The 23207-nt window shown below is 41.6% G+C and overlaps 1 protein-coding gene across 1 annotated transcript in view; it reads left to right on the top strand.

Moving 5' to 3' along the window:
* Positions 1-7391: 7391 nt before the first annotated feature.
* Positions 7392-23207, top strand: part of VIPR2 (vasoactive intestinal peptide receptor 2) — a 64424-nt gene continuing 48608 nt past the window's right edge. Inside the window, exons 1-2 of the mRNA XM_075045545.1 lie at positions 7392-7549; positions 10714-10816. Of these exons, the coding sequence (XP_074901646.1) occupies positions 7499-7549; positions 10714-10816 (154 nt within the window). The 5' untranslated portion in view covers positions 7392-7498. The remainder of the gene's footprint in view (positions 7550-10713; positions 10817-23207) is intronic.

The following is a 23207-nucleotide window of genomic DNA, read 5'->3' as shown; positions in this document are numbered from 1 at the left end:
AAATGGAAAAATCTATCAAAAAGCTAAATATTTTTATTTCTGACAAAAACAGTCATATTTTTGATGGAAAATAAATTTTTCCACAAAGGTGTGCACTTTGTATAGAAAACTATTTTTTTCTGTGTAAAAAGACAAAAAAATCCAGCAACCAATTTTCTGTAGAACAGTGATTCTGATGGAAAAGTTTGGAGAGGGACTATTTGCCACAAAGTAGGATAGGGGCTTGGAAAAGACCTCTAGAAAAGCCTGTTCTACTGTGTGTACACAGAGCCACAGTCCAAAATCCTTTTCACTGGCTGATCAAGATCTATCTTGAAAAGCAATTTCCTTCTTTGCCCTCACTGTTAAAATATTTGTCTAGAAGAGCTACCTGGTTATCAATCTAAGCATTTACCCTCACCTAGGTTAATCGACCTGTTCTTCTGCCAAATTTGCTTTAGTCTACATAGTTCCTTTCCTGGTGACATATTTCATCTCAGTTTCTATTTTAGCAGGCTATTGAACCAAGTGTTCTCTAAAATCCTTAGGTCTTCATTTATTTGCTCTGCACCTGCTAAATCCATCTTTCTTGACTGCAGATTGCTAAATTTGTATGCAACACTCCAGATAAGATCTGACCAGTCCTTTGCGTGTTACCTAGCCTCATTACTTTTCTAACTCTACAGCAAGCGTCTCTCCCGTACGTCCTAAGATCACATTTCTTTTTCACAGCCATGTCACAATTAATACTCATATTTGCCACACACTGACTTGTACACACAGGACTTCCTGTTATTGCCCTTTAGCTGATGGCGGAAACACTTGTTCATTGTTCTTTAGCACATCACCTTCCATTTTGCTTTATTTAATTTCCAGTACTTCATTTTCAGTTGATCCAGTTTTGTAGGATATCCAGATACTGCTTATTATTAACACTTGAATCATTAGCAAATTTTGTTTTGTCAAAAATGAAAATAATTATTAAAAATAATAAAATAGGACCCCAGCCTGATCTCTGAGGAACTTCACTGCTATTTCCTTTTATCCTCCTAGTTACACATCAGCATTATGTGTCAGGTTCATTTAACCCCATTTTGGCCAAACAGAATTTTTATTAAGCTCCATCATTTCAATTTTAACTAGCAATTTCTATGGCACTGTACCAAAGGCTTTACTGACAGCTATCTAGAATAAATCTAATGTCTTTGTGTAGAAATACATTTTCTTACTTTTTCTTAGTAAAGTATTGTATTAAGCGGGTACTGACTCCTCTTGATAAATATTACTTGTATTTTATTCTATTTTTCATTTGTCTTCCCTTCTGCACTTACTCTTCTCTACTTTTCTAAAGCCTTGCCTGCCACTCTATCAGTTCATTTTTTCTGCAGTTTTTGAGTTCTGCCTCTAGGGTTTTGTGGCAAAGTCTATCCTTTACTTTAAACTGTACAAAAAAAAATTATCATCATAATAACTAACCATTACAAAACCCCTAAAACTAATGGGCACAATTTTACTCTCATTGTATCAGAAAAAAAATACTGCAAATTTTCAGAACAAAAAGATTTGATTTCTTCATGTCCAGTAAAAGACTCAAAAATCAGTGATCAAACCTGGAGCTTTGTAGCAAATCATAGCTAAAATGACATTAGCCAAGTATTTTCCATTACGCCAGATACCCAAATTATTTATTTTATATTTAATTTATAAATATAAAAGAGCAAGTTCTATTTTACCTATACACATGAATGTAACAGGATACCTATTAATTTAATGTGTTCAGTAAGTATTAATGCCTATAATGGAAACAGGAAAAATAGAATACCCTGGCCAAAAAATTGGAAAGGTTCATTATACTGAAGGGACTTCTCTCACTCTTTTGAAACTATAAAAGACCTGGGAGTCTTACAAATTTGAGGCAGAGAGGACAAAATTGCATACTTTACACTAAGTATAATAGACTACACTCTGTGTCTTTGCTGAACAATGTCCCTGTGCCATATCCTGACTGCAGACTTCACAGTTACAGACATCTTAAACAAGCCATTTAAAAGTCCTGAGCTTAACATACCAAAAAGAAAAGTCTCTTTGTTTTCATAGAATTTCTTTGTATTTCTAATCTGCAGAAACATATTTTTGAGTAGCCAACCTACTTGCACACCACTCTGAAGAGCTCTTCATATCACTATGTTGTTGGTTAGGAATATGTGTTGTCTGGATGCATTTGGTATGCTGATGTTGGTAAACTGCCATTTCACAGGCCACTCCAGAAAAGCAGTTTGTGGAGCAGTTTGAGCATCATCACTAGAAGATATCCTCTCAGCTACAGCATGAAGCTACTTGTCATGCCTAGAGACAGCAGGGCACTGGTGGGGATGCTGAAATGGAAGAGAATGAAAAAGCTGAGGTGACACTTAAGGACAGCCTTTCCTTAGAAAACCCTCCCTCAGCATAGTATTGCTTCTTTGTCTAAGAAACAAGCATAGGGTTCAAGAGATTATGTAGACATAAGACAATCAGTAGTGACAGCAAAAGTTTGAAATAACTAGAAGAACTTTTTGAACAACCTCCTGGAGCTGCAGATAAAATACTTTGATTAATTTCTTTTGTTTATTCAGAGAATCTGCATTTCACCTTCTCCTCTTACTGAAGCGACTACAACATTTGGTGCAGGAGGGTCAAGTGTTGGACAGTAGCAACTCTGTGCTGCTTCTCAACGGATGGTATTGTGGCCATATGTCCCCTGGAGCCTGTCCAAGGTGTGAATTCCCATTGGCATGAGCAGGGGGACATTCTGTTTGCCTCACTCAGGCACCTTCTTTGTTGTCCTTCCATCTGATCATTGAAAGAGGCTCAATAAGATCATCTATGTTAATAGATACCGATGCTAAAATTTTGGGGAACTTTAATCTTCTTCAATATAAAAGGTCCAAACAGCACATACATTAAAGTCACAATTCCTTTTTCGTGGAAACCGTCTCTAATGTCTATTTCCATGGCTGATGAAATCTCCCCTTAAGTATTTGGACCGCGGAAGAAAGAAAAGCCTAACGAAATGCAGGATGACAGTAGAGAGTGCCTTTGGGAGATTTAGGAATATCTGATGAAGACATAGCGTGTTCACTAAGTGTGAAGACTTAGGAAGAGCATCCCTTTTGCAATGAGACCTAGTACAGCGTTCCACATAAGTGAAAAATCTCTGTGGTTTTGAAAGCAGGACTCAAAACATGTGATATAGCTTAAGCAGCTCAAGAGACAGCCACCCTTGAAAGGGGCATGTTGTCCAAGATGGCCTGTACACATGCTTTGAGGGAAATCCTTCTAAGTTTTTCATGTGGTTCAGGTATTTCTGGCAACTGTATGTTACGCATTGTGTAAACAATAAATTTTAGATGATTGAACAAAATAAAATCTCCTTTTAAACAATGAAAGTAATTTTTTTTAGTCTTTATACACGAAATGAACATTATTTGTGGGTAGAATACTGTATTGGATTTGTGTGGCAAGGTTTTGGTAGCAGGGGGGGTTACAGGGGTGGCTTTTGTAAGAAGCTGCTGGAAGCCTCCCCTGTGTCTGACAGAGCCAATACCGGCTGGCTCTAAGATGGACCCGCCGCTGGCCAAGGCCGAGCTCATCAGCGATAGTGGTAGCGCCTCTGTGATGATATATTTAAGAAGGAAAAAAGAAGTTGCGGGGCACACAGAAACCACAGCTGGAGAGAGGAGTGAGAACATGTAAGAGAACCAGCCCTGCAGACCCCCAGGTCAGTGCAGAAGGAGGGGAGGAGGTGCTCCAGGCGCCGGAGCAGAGATTCCCCTGCAGCCCGTGGGGAAGACCCTGGTGAGGCAGGCTGTCCATTGCAGCCCAGGGAGCTCCACGGGGGAGCAGATCTCCACCTGCAGCCCGGGGAGGACTCCACGCTGGAGCAGGTTGATGCTCGAAGGAGGCTGTGACCCCGTGGGAAGCCTGCGCTGGAGCGGGTTCCTGGCAGGACCTGTGGACCCATGGAGAGAGGAGCCCACGCTGGAGCAGGTTTTCTGGCAGGACTTGTGGCCCCGTGGGGGACCCGCGCTGGAGCAGTCTGTGCCTGAAGGACTGCAGCCCAGGGAAGGGACCCACGCTGGAGCAGTTTGTGAAGAACTGCAGCCCATGGGAAGGACTCGTGTTGGAGAAGTTTGTGGAGGACTGTCTCCCATGGGAGGGACCCCACGCTGGAGCAGGGGAAGAGTGTGATGAGTGCTGCCCCTGAAGAGGATGAAGCGGCAGAGACAACATGTGATGAACTGATCATAAACTCCATTCTCCATCCCCCTGCGCTGCTGGGGGGATAGGTAGAGAATCCAGGAGTAAAGTTGAGCCTGGGAAGGAGGGAGGGGTGGAGGGAAGGTGCTTTGAGATTTGGTTTTATTTCTCATTACCCTACTCTGGTTGATTGGTAATAAATGGAGTTAGTTTTCCCCAAGTTGAGTCTGTTTTGCCCATGACGGTAATTGGCGAATGATCTCTCCTGTCCTTATCTCGACCCACGAGCCCTTTGTTATATTTTCTCTCCCCTGTCCAGCTGGGGGGGGGGGGGGGGCGCGCAGGGGTGATAGAACAGCTTTGGTGGGCACCTAGCATCAAGCCAGGATCAACCCACCACAAATACAAATTGTCAAAACATCTTGAACTCCACAAACAATTTAAATAGGGATTCAGCTCAAAGGGGATTGATGTCATTGCTTCAGTATGGAAAGCTGTTAGCTGCTTCTCCATGGGCCTGACCAAAATCACATTAGCTACTTACTGCTACTATTTGGACTCCATCCTTTTCCTCCATGTCTGTGTAGTCCTTCTGTACCTCACGGATAACTCCACAAAATCTTTGTTCTTTCCTTTGAATTTGACAGGCCATTCTTGTAAATGGCATCAAATCTACACTGACTGTCTAAATTTATGACTCCTTGGTTCCTTCATAACCTTATCTGTCCTTTGCTGCATAAGAGTATCAGTCTCATTTGTATATATGTCTATATATCAACAGCTGTTTTAGTTCCCTTCTTGCTCTTTTTCCCCCCTCTACATCTGCTTTAACAGGGCACTGAACCGTGCTATGTTTAAGCAAAAAGAACTTGAACCATGTTTTCTGGGCTTCATCCATCAAAAATGTTAGTACTTGATGCATCTCTTTTATCTGGTGTCTTTTTCATGTCAAAGAGACACTGGGAATAGCAACAGAACAAATCGTTGAGAATTAACTGATGATTTTTCTTTTTGCCTGAAAATGCTGATTCATTGAAATCAAAACATCACAAAAATCTGACTCTGGACAATCTTCTGACAGAACAGATGCAAGTTTCAAAACCTCTTTGCCAGTTCTGGGATATGTGGACTGCCTACTACCCGAGATACATTTCTGCCATTCCACAGAAGGAATAATGATGACAGTTCCCAAGACTGTTTCTACACAGAACATTAACACTAATTTGTTAATTGGTTTCCCAGGCTACTCAGCTTCAACAGCCTAATGAATCATTTGCTTGAAGAATCAAACACTGGGTTTTGATGTCTGGCAGCTCCTGTGCCCTCAGCTGCTGGGGCAGTCCAGCTGGTGGACAGTCTGCCCGACAGCTCCACTACGCAAGGACTGCTGTTGGGTTTACTGCTGAAGTACCTGAAGAGCCTTGACATGTATAAGTTTCACTCAGGAGAACGACTGCTTTCTTAGCAGGATGCCAGTCATCACAAAGTGCAAGAAATAACTTCTGAAGAGAGAGAAGACAGAAAAGATTTTCCAAAGCCTTGCAATAATGATAAGACATCAGATTCTTGTGAAAGATAAGATTAGAGAAATGGGTTTGAGATTGTTATTTTGGAAAGACCCCTAGCTGTTAAGAAATTGCGAGGAGCACCCCCAGCCTACATGTGTCAATAACGAGGAGCCCAAAGAGGAAACTTGGACACTGGTTTCAGGAATCAAGGGGTTGCACTGTGCAGTTCTCCATTTCCAAGAGGTTTGACCTGAGAGTCTGCCTGGGAATCTCAGAGCTAGTGGCATAACCAGGTTCTCCTCCAACCCAGCTGTTTCAGAAGTAGGTGCAATTTGGCATTTCAGTCCACCTGTCGCATACAGATCAAAGTCAATCTAAAGGGGTACTGTTTTCTGTTACAATGAAGATATTTTCATTACTTGATCATATGCCACACTATGAGAAGTTTTTCTTTCTACATTAATGTTTCCCTCTGCTCTCAGCATGCAGGTTATAACACTGCTCATTATGGTTTCTAGTATTTGTTTCTAATGATATCACAGAGGTTATAATCAGGTCTTTCTTCTCAGTATATGAGAAAAATTTTTGCAAATGCATTAAAAAATATGCAAGCTTTTTCCTAGAAATGCCCTTGTTTTGCTTATAGCTGGTTATTTCAGGTGGCATAAGGCTGTAGAGTCTTATGTTGCCCACTCAGTCCCTTTTAATACATAGTACTTACATTACAGCACGTATAAGGCAGTGGAAAGACAACTCTAATTTATTCTCATTCTCAGCTATAAAGCAGCATATAAACTATGCCTTTTCTTTAAAAAAAAAAAGCATGGGCTAACATGAATGTCACTTAATTATGTATTTTACATCCTTTTGAGGCAAAATCAAGATCCATGCCTGGTGTAAGCTGCCAGGCAATAATACGAAGTTGCCTGAAACTGTTGGTCCTCTATCGACACCTCGAAAAAAACCAGCCGGGGCGGGGGGAGGACGATTTTGCAATATAGTTGCCGATCTGCCCAGTGATAAGATTGACCCTGCCAGGGATCACTTCACTTACCCCACATCTGTGCGTGTGGGTTTTCGTGTCCGTCTGGCTTGGGGGCACCGTACTCGATTATCTTAACGGTTTCACGGGCAAAAGGCATCCCAGTGCTGGCTCCGGTACGCTCTCGGGACGGGCACCCAGGCTCTGGGTGTGTAATGAAGGAGGGGGCTTCCCCGGCACCTCGAGGCAGGCAGAGCGGGGCAAATGCCGCCCAAAAGCCGGCAGCGGCCCGGGGTGGCGGGGGAGCACCTGCGGGGCGCCGGGATGGGCGGGGGGGCGCTGAGGGGAACGACTCGTACCTCTCGGGGGGGGGGGGGGGGGGAGCAACCGCGGCGGGGAGAGGGAGGAGGAGAAAAGGAAGCCGAGCAGAGGGGCTGAGGAGAAGCGGGAGGGAAGGGAGCCGGGGTCTAGAGGAGGAGCTGAGCGCAGGGAGGCGGCGGCGGGCAGGGGCTCAGTCGGGCCAGGAGCTGACGGCCGCCGGAGCGGCGGGCGGGAGGGAGGCAGGCGGCGGGGGGCAGGTGCGGGAGCCGCCTACAGCCGCAGGGCGGCGGCCGCCCGCGGGGCCGGGGGCAGGGCGGGGGGGGGCTCGGCTCGGCGCCCCGGCAGCGCGGCGGCGGCCCCCGGGCCCTATGGTGCCGCGGCGGGACCCGGCTCCGGCTCGCCGCCTTCGAACGGGGCCCGCGGAGCGGCGCGGGGCGGCGGAGCCCGCCGGCCCCGGCACTTGGCCGGCATGAGGAACCTGCCGATCCTCCTCCTCTCGCTCTGCTGGAGCCTGGGGCCGGTAAGTCACCCCGCGCTCACCCCCGTGCCGCCGGGAAAAGGGTAAAACTCGCCCCCTACGGCTCTGCCCGCCGCCCCCGTCCCTGAGGTGCCTGTGCGGACCCCCCCCCCCCCCGGGCTGGCGGTTCCCTCACAGCTTTTCCCCCGTTTTCGGGAGCGGGGGACGCCCAGCCGCGGCTGCAGCAGGTACGGAGTCTTCGCCTTCGCCGCACTCACTTCGGGAGACGAGTGACTCTCCGCCGCCCGCGCTCACCGCCTGTCCCCGGGCGGGGATCGCGCAGACGAGAGGGCGCCTCAGCCGCCGCCGGGACCCCCGGCCCAGCTCCCCTCCGCCGCTCCCCGGCCACACGGGCCGGCCCCGGGCCGGAGGCGCAGGCGGCGGGGGGCGCCGCCGCCCCGCACCCCCGGGCGCTCCTGAGGGGCCGGGACGGCTCCGCCCCGGCGGGGCAGCGCGGGCCGGGCCCCGGCCCCATCCCCGTCCCCATCCCCGTCCCCATCCCCGGCGGAGCGGCGCTGCGGGGGCCGGCGCCGGGCCGTTCCTCGCCCAGTCCCTTGGTCCGCGCTCTTTTCCCCGGCAGCCAGCACTAGTTCGCGAAGAGTTTTCACGGAGCGCTGCCCTGGTAGGGTCTAGAGGGTCGCTGGCGATCGTAATGTGGGGGGAAAAAACGGGCGTCATTAATTTCTTTTTAATACATGCATCCGGATGACAACGTGCAAAGCGCTCAGAATATTAAAGTCATCCAATTTGGGGCGTCTGCTTTTAACATCTTTATATTTTCTAAGCGTTTCTTCAGGTTGTTTGTAAAAGTCTGTAACGTTCCTGGAAACGTGATTTACGAAGAATAAAAAGGTCTGCCCTCTAAATCTTTCTGGGTTTTGTTACTGTGAATTTAAAATAACGGATGATTTCCACCAAAAGTCGGCAAACCATCCTGAAGGTGAATGTAAGCTGCTTCTCACAAGAAATGTTTTTCCAGTCAAACTGCCTTAAAAATTGTTAAGTCACTAAAAACACAGAGAGACTCCTCAGCTGGATTCCAGCTGTGTACCTTGACAATGCACAACACAGCGCACGAGGTTCTGTTTTCAGTGGTTACAAAGGATAACCTCCCCTTGGTAAAGCAGGGGGAAAGATGGATGTGCACCAGCCCGGAAAGGTGGTGAGCGCCCTCAAAATCCGTTTTGGGGATCTTGATGTGTTTCAGGACGTGGTCAGAGCCACATAGCCTTGAACCCTGAATCTCTTTGGCTTGATAAAGTACATCTGATTGAAACAGGTGTATGTATTAGAACAAAGCACATTACACTTTGGCATAAGTCCCAGGTTTGAAAAGTAATGTTGTGTCACCTTTGGGTACTAACAAATTTATGTTTTCAAAGTAAGCTTTGCTATTAGATCACTGATACTGGGAAACTTGGAGTTCTTTCGGAAGTATGAGAGAAGTCACTCATTCGGCAGGTTTCTTAATTGCTGTAGCTTCTTTGATTTATCCCTCATTTAGTTAACATTTCTGTTTACTGGAACCTACCTTTCCAAGACCCAGTAATTATAACGCTTTTTGATGAGCAGGAGATCTACTCTCAGGTACTGAATGTTTGCAGTTGGAAAAAAAAAATATTCAAAATCTGTTATGTGAAAGGAAGATGCAGTTAAAAACATGTATACATGGGACTTTATTTTACATGGGAGCTATCTGGAAAGTAGATAATACATAACAAAAGACAGATATTTTCAGTGTAACGGTGAACTTTCTGTTATAACTGCTAGAAATCATAATTTATGTTAAGGATCTGTACAATTAACTTTAAAAACAAAATCTGCCCTGAAAACGTATAATTTCAATAGTCAGTATAGAGAAAAGATGGAGAAAGGGAAGTAAGGTTCTGATGTTGTAGAAGGTGAAATAAGACTTTTGGAGAAGAGATAGATTTTCGTGAGTTTTCGTAACAGCTCCTGCTGTTACACTTATGGCTATTACGCTGTATTTTTAAAAGCTGCGCAAGTGACTTGCCCACAAGGAGACTGCACAATAACCAGGTTCTCAGTCCTAACTATGGGTCCTACGTTCTGGGTCCATGATCACAGCTTAATTAAGTAAGTATTGCCATTTTAAAAAAAATGTTGTCACATTAATCAGAGATTAGTACCAGATTCTGTTATTAAATATCTCCTAAAAAAAAAGTAAGAGAGAGAAAAGAGAGAGAAGCTTTGAGAGACACCTCCCTTTTCTTGGTAACTACAAGTGTGAGGATGACTGAAGTACTGCATATTCACTTTTTACTTCATCATCATGTTATTTCATTTGAGCTAATCTCACTGTCCCTTCAGCTCCAGTGACATTTCCTACTTTACCATTCGTGACCTACTACAGTCATTTCTCCCATGCAGTCTCTTATGGACTCCGCATGTTTCTCTTTTAGGCTCTGTCTGCCTCTCTGAATCCAACTGACTTCAGTACAACTTCCTGGTGTCCTGTTTCTCTCCCCAATACTGCTACATCCATGTCTCTTCTTGTGGACATAAATAATCCTTTCTGAAAACCAAGGAACTGGGGGCAGGGCTAGAAATGAGTAAAGGCAATAGTGCTTTCATTTTTAAAGGAGTGGGGTTTTCTTCCTGTGTAGCACTTGCTTGAATCAAATAATCATGCTCTGGGGCCTTCAGAAGATAAAATATACATGGTGGAAAAGGGAAGAAAAGCAAAATTTACCGTGTCAAAGAGAATGCAGTTTGATCGGTTTTCATGTTCAGGGATTCGTATTAAACTTTCAGCTTCCTAACTTACTACAAAAGCAAAAAAAGCAAATGTGTTTACTTTCCTGCTTCAGTTTAACTCACAGTTTTTCTGGAGGTAAAGTCACATGACACAATATTGGTAAATGCACTAGAAAGTTAAATATTTTCTTTTAAATGACAATTGGCCTTGAAATGCTACAGAAAGGAGCTAGCGAATGCTCTGGTAGATTATTTTAACATTTTGTTTTGAAAAGCCAACGTGTGAGAAGCTAAAATGGGCAGTGACTGTCTCTGTAAAATGCCTAGCACATATTTGGGCAAAACCAGTGCCAGTTAAAGTTGTGGCTTTCATTATTGGTAGCTGCATCCTTCATAAAGCATTTTAATTCCTCTTTCAAGACCCAGGCCTGTTTGTTAATTTGACACAGGTGAATGGTGTTCATCCAGAATGCGGATTTCAGCTGGAGATTCACAAGGAGGAAACAAGGTGCATGGAACTTCTAAAGAATGCAAAGCCAGTGGACTACAAAGGTAAGAAAAGATAAGCTGTAAGGTAGAGACAGCTGGAGTATTCAAGATTTTCTCCCTTTACCTTCTTTGCTGTTGCGGTTGCTGTTGCCCTGTTTGTTTGTACTGTGATTATAATTTTATGTATTTTAGAATTTGTACAGATTTTGCATTAAAGGTACAGCTGCAGCAAGCATGTTGTGAGAGGTGTGCCAGATGCTAGGCACACACTGGGTGGGACACTAGATGGAAGCAAATGCATTCTCATGTTTTAAGCTGTTGCTGCTAGTGTTTTCTGACCGGCAGAGAAGCTGCAGGCTGGTGATGGCAGGACCAGCAGAAAGAACAAGTCTGAGGAAAAGTTGAAAGCCTTGGATCCAAGCATCTCTCTCTAGCTATGGTTGAAAGTAAAGTACTAGTGGTGGGAATGATCTCTGGGTTTCTCAGGCAGAAGGTGTTTCAGACAGAAGATCAGATTCACACCCAGAGTACCACAGAGTCATGCAAAGGAAAAACTGGACAGTGTTACATTCAAAAAACAAATTATCTGTGTTACTTTATTTTCTTTCTACATAGAAAGATAAATATATAGATGCTGATATGGCCAATTGTAATTTAATAGATGAAAGAAGGAGATGTAGTTTATTATTTTTTTAATTTTAGATTTTACTAGATTTCCTTGCTATATTTTCATATGAGTAGAACATAAGATTATGAAAAAAGGCATTTTCTTGTAAGTTGGATAAAGCTATTTGTTCAGCAAGCAAAATACAAAGTTGACAGGTAAATGCAGACAGCCAAGTAAAAAGCAAATCTGTAACATTAAAGTAGCTAGGGCAGAACTTGGTTAAAAGTTTTTGGCTTTTTAGGAAAGTTGGAAGTGTGTATTTATTAATTTATATATTTTTTAATGACAAAGGTATTAATGTTTTATGATTAGTTACCTTTTCTAAACCGTGTGCCAGAACTTGTGAGCAGAAAGCAGTTTCTACACACATGCTGGTGAAAAGGTAAAAGTGCTTCTTGGGGTGCTTCATTTGCATATGTTTTCTGCCCAGCACTCCTCTGGTAACATGTAAAGTACTGAAATGAAGGACAGGCTTTCAGCACGACTTAGATAAAGGGGAAATAAATTTTAGATACAAAGGTAACCGGACATCTTTCTGTTCAAAATACAGTTTTGATTTTTACAAAGTAATGCTACATCTAAAACTAATCATTAAATTTCTGTTGTTAAATGATCTTTAAATGGCTGGAAGTATTTAATTTCAAATTAGTTCTACAAAGGTCTAAGCCTCATCGGTGTCCTGCCTTTTGATATGGTAGTCCAGGTATGTATCATCTCAGAATAACTGGGCTCCTTGCAATACTAAAGCTCTTGCAGTGCAGTTGTTTTCCTTTGGCTGAACTGGGTGATACATAGTGTATTTGGTTTTTCATATTCTGTCTGTTTTGAATGCACTCTGAAGATGATTATGGTACCTCAGGGACCTGCCATCTGCAGTGCCCTTTGAGCATAAACATGAGTCCCAACTCATGACGCTTTCTCCACCTCTCTTCATGATTTAAATGTGTAACTCCCTCAGTGCATACTCTTAATATCAATTTGTATACAATAATATAATTAAAAGGATCATCAGCAGTTTGTATTTTACTGTAATTTCTCCTTTTCATTATTCCAGATCAGTAATTAGAAAAATTACAATGACAGTGAGTAATTTACATGGATATCTCTCCAAGCAAAATCTTACTGCAATAATTCATCTACATTTAGATTTTTGTATTTATATGAGTGGTGAAGAGAGATGGCTGTTACATAAATAATACTGGTGTGAAGCCAGATGGAGAAATAATTGCTAGCTCAGCTTAATGAATTAAATCTTGAATTAATAAATTCGCTATTAGCTATTATATGGCTTTGAAAGTCAAGCTTTCTTCAAGATCCACTTCTGTGATCCAGATGCTAGGCTGCTCCAAGGGTATCCTTGTGATGCACACCAGTTTTATTTTGGGTTCCCTAGGGGAAGAACGAAGTTTTCTGTCAATATTTTCTTCACATCCTCTTTTCACTGGAAGAGGGGTGCCTCCTGAAGGCAAACTGCTGTGCAAGAACTTCATGTCTTGGAAGGAGACAGTATGTCTGATGGTGTTGATTCAGCCCTGCATGTAGTGATAAAACAGCAGTGGAAGGATTTATACATTTAATTGAATGCCTGGCTGAAACTAAGGGAGTATCCATTTTGTAGGAGACTGGAATAAAGCCCCTGTGCTAATGAACTCTTAAAAACTGTATGCTTAATGTTATAGGAAAATTTGTCCTATGCTTCGTGTTATAGGTACCTTTACCAAGAACCTGTTCAGAAGAGCCTATGTTAAATACACACATTTGCATTTCCAAAAATACCCATTCTTTATGTGTCCTTATTTTCCTAATAAACTCTCTGTATTCATACAAAGATGGAAGTAGTGTTTTGAGCAGAGACTTGCAGATTGTCACAGTGATACTCTGACTGCTGATAAAGAAGAATTACTAATGAAAATTGGCAAGCTGGAACTAGTCCAAGGCCTAATTCCACACCTAAAATTTGTAGTACATTTGAAACATAATTCATTACAATAAATTCACAAATCCTATTTCACTTTTTCCTGAATGGAAAAGATGGTTATACAGCTCTTGTCATGCTTTTCTAACTTTAGTATGTGCTACCTGCCTAACAAAAGCTGTAATGAAATCTAGTGAAGGTCCTGTCTAGAATTTGGAAATAAAGTTTCACTGAGATTTGCCACTGGAGGCTTGGGCCTCCATTATCAAAATCAGTGGGAATTTTTTCATTAACTTCTTGGGCACCTCAGAAACCTTCACACCTCTATGTAACATGCTGCAGAATTTGGCTGGCATGCACAGCTACTGAATTTTCAAGGATCCAATTTTTATGGGACAGACAGTTTCTCCTTTGACCTAGATGGCAATTATGTATTGATTACCTTATCTAATACTTCTCAGCTCCCAGTTAAGGAGACATAAAGGAAAGATTTAAAGATTATTGTGGCTTTTTTTTTTTTTTTTACATAATAAAATGATCTTATAGTCATCTTACCTAAGCTTTCTCATAACATGGGCTGAAGAATTTCACTGAGTAGTTTTTGTAGTGCACCTAAAATCACTGACCATGAAGTCTATGAAGGACTTGCTTACTTCATGGCTTAATAAAGCAATGGTGTGTTTTGCAAGGAAGCACTGTATAAATACAGTGTAAATATCCTTTGAACAATGTTAAGGATATGTGAAAACCACAGGACCCAGTTTGTCTAAATTCTGCTTATTTGCCAACATCAAACTGTTTGACATCCGGACCTCCTGCTTTGCACCCTTTGGGGGATTTTCAGGCATTAGCACATACTCATCCATTAGTGGAGAGCATTACACTCCATTCAGGGAAGAAAGTCACTCTCCAAAGATCTGTGGCAGTGTCTTCCTCTCTATAGGGCTCTGTAGCAAATCTAGTTGTTTATTTTATGAGACTGCATTAGATTCTGTCTGCATGTGTTTTCTTCTTTCTTCCTATAATTTGACACCTGAGGTATGGATGCACCTTAGCTGGAAGCCTAAGAGAGGATTTTTGGGAGGCACTTATTGTTGGAGGGCAGATAAATTGCACTCTAAGTAGCTCATAATAGCTACAGATTTTGAGGTCCATATGGAAAACAACTAATTTATTTTTTATTTACTACCCATGGCTTATCTTACAAAAAGTAGAAAGCTCCCAATAAAAGTGACTGAAAATACATAAAAATTGGCTCACTGCAAATTTCTGTCTTTGCTCAGTATTTAGAATTTTTCCTTATAAACAAATTGACACATTTCTGTTCACCTTTAAATGAAAAGTGAAATTAAAAATGTTAAAACTCAGTCAGTAGACTTTATAACAGGGTTCTACAACAAAAAGTTCTAAAAAGATTTCATAATGAAAAAATGAAGTCTAGGGGTTTTTTATTCATTTTGGACTGAGTGGCTGCACAGTTAAATGAGTCTTTTCGGCTCTTGCTTTCCAAAATGTGTTTTTGTGAGACCCATATGCCAGACAACATTTTTAATTTTAGATACAACATCTTAACTTTGAGGAAGGGATGTAGACGGAAAGAGAAATGGCTTTGGAAAGAATTTCATAAACCTCTCAGGCTTTATAATGCAGCTAGTAATGGGAAATTAAAACAGACAGGACTACCAAAATGATACTCTTACTTATTCATAAATTTAAAGCAAGGTTAAGGTTAAGCTGTTAAGGTTATTTCTCCAGTAAGAAAGGTGCCTATTTTGCATTCCAAACCCACACATAGACAGACACACACATCTCTCTATCGTTCAAAAGGCCTGACTGTGAGTATAACTAAGCCAACCTGATGATCACTCTCTCCTCCCCATCAGTAAACAGGAGACTTACACAAAGCCAGATGAGGCCTTTCTTTTGCTACGTGAAAAGGAATCTGCTCAAGGTTCCCCCTTTCTTAATCCTCCCAATCTTACCAAGGTCTTCCATCAGTTGTTTTTTTTTGGGGGGGGGGGGGGGGAGTTGCAGCTATTTTCTCTGTAAAATGAGTCAGTAGTTCAGACTGCAGTGTTGCTTAGAGTTATCTGAGGTAGCTTTAAAAGTAGAATTAAATGAGATGGTTGGATCATGGAACTTCATTTCATGCAGCACCAGTAGCTCTTGAGAGGACAACTTTAGCTTTCTTGAACCTCTGTGCTGCTGCTTTTCTAGCTGTAGTACAGGCATATTGCTACTTTCTGGTTCGCACATTTTCTTATGAGGGGAGCTGAAGGGGCTGCTTTCAATGTTTGTTTGTTTTGGCTTCCATTAATTGAAGTGTCATCATTAATGACACCACATAAAACTGATTATCCTTATGGTGTTGACTGTCTGGGCTTTGTGGAAGCTATTCGTAATTATTTGAGGGCAGAAGAGAGGCAGAGCTGGCTCATCTTTTGAGGAGGCTGAGCGATAGGTGAGAAAGAACCTTGAATGAAAGGAGTTGCCTACTGAAAATTAACCAACAGGAAATAAATGGTGAAGACCAAGAAAATGTCCTGGTCAGCCTTATTCAAAAATCTCACATAATAAAGGTTACTAAGAGTGACAATAACAAACTTTTTAGAAAGAAGAGAGGCAACATGTGGCCACAGATATATTCTACAATTTTGAAGGTCTGAAATTTCCACCCCCCCAAAACGTAAATAGAAATTCAGCTGTAGACATTAATAAATGGCATTTGGAGCCCTGAAAAAGGAAAGTGCACAGCCATAAGTAAATTTATTGTGTTTTTCAGAAGATTCTGAAAGAAATACTGCCCTGCATAGTTTTGCACTTGAGTCCTGATAAAGACAGCTGTGGCCATGGCAGTCTGCTCTCCATGACATCCAAAGTTCAAATACCACAAGAAAGCAATCTTGAATACCAAAACACTAAAAAGGCTTCAGCTAATACAACAAATAGCACATGGGTTAGACATAATCCAAACTAACAGAAGTATATGGTCCCAATATTTTACGGAGACTTTTAATATTTTGTGGTGGAGTTTATATGAAGATGGGAAGATTGATATTTATTGGTATTTTTTGAAGAATGTACAGCGTGTCTACATTGGGGCAACAAAGATAAAGGTACCTCTTGCAGCTTTGACCATACATCCATGAATATCTTTGCAGTATAATAGAAAACAGTGTTCTTATGGTAAGATTAGAATGCTGTCCAGTCATACAAAAACAAATGCTCTTGTGTCCAAAGAACATTTGGAGTAATTGGAAAGCAGGATTTACGTCGTGGAAAAATTGGATGGCAATGTATTCACCCTTCTTTTTCAGAGGGTTTTCTTCCAAGTGTTTAGCTGGCAACTTCATATTTCCTTACAGAACCCTAAAAATACGTAAATTACATTAAAATATAAAATTGGCCTATAGATTTTTGATTATCTGATGGGAAACTATTCTTCAGAAGGGAAATAAGGCATTTCTTCTGAAATGTTTCATTTGGAAAAGCCAGTAATCCCCTAGAAAGCTCAGTCAGTATTTTTGCCATTCCTGGTAATAGGACTGGCTTTTGAAAACCTATAAACTGCAAACATTTTAGGTGAATATGAGATAAACTCTATTGCTTTCGTCATTCTGTTTAGCTAGTTAAATCTGATGTATACTGTAGATTTCCAAAATTCTACTTGCTGTGTAGTTTTTGTTGACAGGTAATTAAAAAAGTTTACATTCGCATTTCCTCAGTATTTCTGAATAATCAGGGCTTGCATACACTGCACGATTTCACATCAGTGCTTTGGTTCAACATGGGCATATTGGAGCCGCTTCGTGACCATTTTGCAGCCGGTGTTTCCATTTTCACATGATGGCAGACTCTCAGCTCCTTGGGGAGAGGGTTTGGGGGCCCCTGGGCAGGCAGGGCCTGGCAGGCAGACCCTGTCCCACCCCCAGCCAAGGCAGCCGGAGGGCAGCCATGGGCGGCATCGGGAACCTCCCTGGGGTAGGGATGGCTGGGGACATGAGCCTGCAGGTGTGGGGTCAGGATCTGGCCTGGTGCAGGGAACCAGGGTCGGACACAGCCCCGGGATGGCCAGGCAGGGCCATGGTGGTGGGTCGGGGCCTGGGTAGAGGCGGGCACGGGCACTGCTGTGACGAAGCTGAAGTCAGGTGCACCCACAGCATGGCTGAAGGCCCAGACCTGAGCTTAGATGGGACCCTGGGCAGGGGCGTCAGGCTCGTCAGGGCCGTTAAGGCCTATTAGTGCACTCAGGGTCCTGACAAAAGTAGACGGCAAATAACTTTAGCAAAGTATCTTGAAGTAACAGCATTTTTGCTACTGTCTTACTCCTGTTACCGCTTTAAGCAGTTCTGCTGTGTGTCTGCTTTGCTTCCCATTTGCTAGCTTGCTATTTCCCTAGCCCCTCCTTTTCCTTTCTTTCTTATTACTTGTGTGAAAATACAGAAAGAATTTCAGTCCGTATATGTTCATAAATGCTCCTGCAGCCTAAATTACATGATGTGGCGTTCAGACCTACAGTCTAGAAAACATTGCCCATAAGAGGTGAGATTGCTTCAGCTTTGTCAAGTTAAGTACAAAAATCAGAATGTTTCCCTGTTCGAAATATAAACCCGAGACTAGCTGACAACTTTCTGGCTGATTTTCAAGGCACTCTCTCTTTGTTTCATGTATCATGCATGCCTAGACAGTTTAAAAATGCTAAACCTCTCTTTGAATTGGCAATTTTTAAAATCCAAATGCAAAGTGCCACCTAGTGGTTAATATGTGGATAAAATATGTATATAAACAAAACTTTGCAGTACAAACCCAGTGTGTTACACATTTTTATAGGTGAAGAAGCACATGTAGGTAAGCAAACTTGTTGCTCAAAGGCTGGATCTCAGCAATGCAGTGAATGTGGTGGCAATACTTAGGTAAGCTGAAAAAAATGAGAGACAAAGCGTAGTTTATAGTCTGTTACGTTTCCTTTCATTATGAAGTATCTGCAAATGCATCATAAGCATTAAAGACCAAACATTCTAATAAAGTGATCTCATTGAAACTAGCTAAGAATAGCATCTGCAATATCACCTGGAAGAACAGGAGGGAAGAGCAGTAAAGGAGTGACACACTTTTGAGCAAGTCATTGAGCAAAGGTTTTCTGGCAAGATTGATCGTTTCCTTGCATATGCTGCAAATGACAGACCAGAGAAATAAGTGATGCAAATGAAGAGGTTGAAAACAGATTGTTATATGTAGGGTGCAGGAGCGTTCTTCTAGACACCACAGAAATAGGGATGAAGAACGTTTTTTTTTTTTTCTTTTTTTGCCTTTGCTAGCTTTATTAATAGGTAAAGAAGAATGTAAAGAGTATAGTAGTAGAGATGCACAGAAAAAGTTGAGGAATTAGACAGATCAAGAGCTGGACTGGTTTTATATGTGTACATATCAGCATGAAAGGGCAAAGACATTCCAGGCTTGAGAATTTATTGAAGCAGGATGCAAACATAGAGACTAAATCCATTAATGAACATAAAAGGATAAAAATGTACATTAGAATACTTTTGGGTGCTCAGAATATTTTTTAAAATATGATAAATAAAGAATATTGCAGACATGAAGTAAATATTGGAGCAATTTAAATTTTATTTGTGAGATATTTTCTATAGAATTATTGGTAAAATCGTTACTAGAACTAAAACTTAAAACCTTATTTAAAGCTAAAAATAACAATGTTTTTGTCTTACTTGATTAATATCCTTTGGAGACAGTAGGAAACAGGCTTATATATGTGGGAGATGGGTAAAACCTCCAGAGAATAAGAGCGTACATAATGATGTTATGAAATGCAGCAGTGATGGATGACAGTCCAGAAATCCTGACACTGAATGAATTAATGGCTGGGCAAAGGGTAGTAGGGAGTAGGTGAGTAGAGAGGAGAATATCAAGCTTGATCAAGTTAGATATTCTATGTGCAGAAAGAGACACATTTAACAGCATTTATTGCACCTTCATTTTCCAACAGTGTATTTATAGCACTGTAGGCTTCTCTGTAGTCACTGGGGAGAAATAGGCAATTGTTGGGAGCAATTAATTAGGCCTATTTTCATGTGGTTTAGGGTGAAGTGAATCATTCTCTGTCACTCTCTGACAATATTGTGTATGTCGTTGTTGTAAAAGGATACTATGGTGGGTAAAGAGCAATATCTACTTGAAGACCTGTGAGACTCACCAACGTCTCCAGCTGTGCCACATCTTGAATTTCCAAGATCAGTGGGAAATTAATTGCTAATTTCAATTGTGCACAATTAAGCTTGTGCTGTACAATAGAGAAAAGTTGTTGGGATGGAAGAGACAAATTGATGCAAGTGTAGGAAGAATGGACTTGTTAATTGTGTCCCACCTCTGCACAAGGGTATGTTTTGCTAAGAGAAGAAAAAGATATATGACTGCAATATTGTCAAAAATCTGTAGTAATAAGAGGAGGAGGAAATGAGGAAGGGCATGATTTGAAAGCCTGGAAAAGTGCATATTGTTTAACAGTTGTAGCAGCCTCTAGCAGTGCACTAGTAACACCATCATTTCAGCATTCAGGCCTAGACCAATTTTCAGAAGCACACTGTAGTCATTCAGTGACTATAAATGCCTCCAGGACATTTCAACAGTTTTCTCAGATTTCCTGTACCATAATAAATAAGCCTGTAAATATACATAAATTGAGGCTTAATGTTCTTGGAATTCTGATGACAGCCACTCAACTTTCACTTTCATGATTGTTGATGCATTTGAATGCAGTCTAGATGTAGGAAATACATCTTTTGTGTTATTTCATCTATTTGATTTAAGGAGTCTGGAAAAGTATCATTCTTTTTGTGCTGTAGATGCCTGTAAAGTCCTAAAATACTGAGGAAAAATGGAGTTAAGAAATACATTCCCCAGAAAACATTAGTAACTTGTAACATTTCGAATGTCAAAAACTTGTATACTGATTTCCTTCCTGCAAGCTAGCTTTGAGATCTGGTACAAATTGTGTTGAATAATTTTGGTGGGAATAGGACTTGGGCCGCAGTTCTTCTGTCTAATATTTCATGTAATTGAAGCTTGAATAAGAGTTTGTGGGTTTTTGTGGAAAACTTACTAATGGAGCTCTGAAGTCCACATTGTTCAGCTGCCTTTTTAGCAAAACCTTAGCCCAGTCCATATAACACTGTAGCAAAAATTTATAAAGGCCTCTGAACTGTTTGCAGATTACTGTAGCAAATCCACCATCTTACAGAGAGTATATTGAACAAAAGGGAAAATTTGTGAAAGTCATCAGTTTTTATGAGCGTGCATGAACACTTTAATGACTCATCTCAGCTGTCACTTGTTAGTGGAAATGGGGATGAACTGAAAAGGTCTGAAGTCACACAAGATGCTGATTATTCTTGTGTACTCCAGGGCTTGTTTATGCTGGCTCAGGCAGTACATCCATCAAAGCCAAAAGAGTTTCATTTTGTCAGTATAGTTCTGAGTGCTGGCAGATGAAGAAAATAGTTTCTTTGTCTTTCTGATTACTTGTATGTCACGTTGTTGTTGTTTCTGGCTTAAAATCAATTGGGAAGGAAGCATGACCTGAATTGACTGAGGTAAACATTCTTTTACTTTTCATAAGCCCTGGTGTTACATCATAGAGAGTTGGACTTGATTTTGATCCAGTACTGCAACTCAGGAAGCACCTAGACATGTTTAAGTTCCATTGACTTCAAAGGGTATGAAGATGACTTGCTCAGATGTAAACCTCTTAAATTATATACAGATGACCAAGTCAACATCATCTCAGAGATATCGTTACTAATGCTGAAACAACAGCCACAAGTGCTAGAAGGCAGTACAAGGTAGACAGGTAAAACAGAGCATACAGAAAACTCATTAATTAATTCATAAAGAAATGTATGAACCAGCTGTAGGGGCACATACACTAGAAAGAACAAACTCTGCATGATCATTGGGGAAAACAGGAGTGTTTATGGAGTTCAGAGACTATTACTGACTCTGAGTCAGTTGCTAAAAACACTCATTCAAGAGGTAAGGACCAGAAAACTGAAAAGACTGAATTATCAATGGGAACAATAACTTCTCAGCCAACTGTGGAATACAGCTAAAAAGAATGTCACTCTCACAGTTCCTAGTCCTAAGTACATCTCCCTTACTCTAAGGTAAAGCTAAAAGAAGGAGTCAGATATATTGGCTAGGAGTCAGAGTTACTAAAGGAACCAAAACAATTAGTCCTCTTCAGGTAACTGGAGAACTTCACAAACTGAGGTTAGTCACATAGTATTAAGCAAATAAGGATAGGAATGGTTGGAGTAAATACAGATACCTAGAGTCTAGATTCTGCAACTTGATTAACAGCTTCAGGCTCTCTTGGGAAGAAATAAGCATTTTATAGGATGAAATTCTTCTGACCCATTTTAGGAGTTTGCTTTAGAAAGATACTAATTTAAACATGAGTCAACAGTGCACCCTTACGGAGGTGAGGTTTAACCCTATACTGTGCTACATTAGCAAACTGGTAGATCAAGAGAAGCAATTGTCTGTCTGTGTTTGGCACTTGTAAGACTGCATCTCAGCAGCGTACTGTGTCCAGTTTTGGGCTCCTGCATACAGGAAAGCCATTAATTGGCTCAGCAGAGGGCATGGAGGTGGCACTGGTGTATGCAGCATATAGTGACTTACTGAAAGCTGGGTTTGTTCAGCTTGGAGAAGAGTGATCTGATTGCTGTCTTCATCTACCTAATGGGCTTGCAGAGAAGATGGAGCCAGACACTTCTCAGATGTGAACAGACACCACCCCCCCCGCACCCCGCAAGAAACACAACAAGAAGCACTCAAAGCAACCTGCAGCAAGGGAGATCCTATTTAGATGCATAGAAAAATTCTTCATCGAGGAAGTTGTGTGTGTGCAGGTTGCCCAGAGAGATTGTGATATCTCCGTCTTTGGAGGTTTTTGATGCTTGACTGGAAAAGGCATTGAACTGTGTATGGGGGTGTGTGTGTGATAGGTAATGAACATTTAATACATTTTTTGCATACCTCTTTGGAGATCGATACAACATACAAGGCAGTGGAGAATAAGGCATTACATGTCATGTACCCACACAGATAAACTTTGTGAAGTGTTCCCATTACTAATCCCGTATTTTTGGCATCATCTTTCTAAATATAGAACAGATGCTGCATTTAGAGCTGTATAATCCTAAGAGGAGTGAAGAAAGACCCAGTCCCCATGAACAAGTGACTCCTCTGGAGAATAGCGTTTCCTTGCGAAACTGTGTAACGGGGACTCTATGGAATTGGTGACCAAATGCAGAATTTACCCCATAATCGTCCTCTTATCTTTTTTCATCTCCAAACCCTATTCTTAGTACAGCACAGAGGCTCCTTCCCAGCTATCACACAGATGTCTTCCAAAGGAAAGCAAGACCCATGGGAAAGCTATGCCACTGGCTCTGCTTCATGCTGCAGCTAGAACATACCCCCAGGGGCAATCCGACTGCCGGTCCTGTAAAACATTCTTGGGTTCCCTAGTTTACATGTACTTTGAAAGTAACTTAAACTTTGAAAGTAGGATGCTAGACACTAAGTCAACCCAAGCTGTCCAAGTTTAATTGCACTAAGATGGTTTAATACAAATATAGAACTTCTAAATACTCCTTTTGCAGCTTCCTTTAACTCAGGTGGCTTGATTTTGGGTATGACCTCACTAACATGGAGTAAATGAATAGTGAATTGCTAATATTATAAATATTCTGAAGAATAGTATTATACATGGATGTGAGCAGTTCCTAGTCCAAGTTTCATGTTCTCTACTGAAAGGCATAAACTGTCCCTTATACTTTCTAATAATGTTA

Source organism: Buteo buteo, chromosome 2, assembly GCF_964188355.1.
Source record: "Buteo buteo chromosome 2, bButBut1.hap1.1, whole genome shotgun sequence".
NCBI classification, from domain to species: Eukaryota; Metazoa; Chordata; class Aves; order Accipitriformes; family Accipitridae; genus Buteo; species Buteo buteo.
This window is presented reverse-complemented; position numbering and strand designations above follow the sequence as displayed.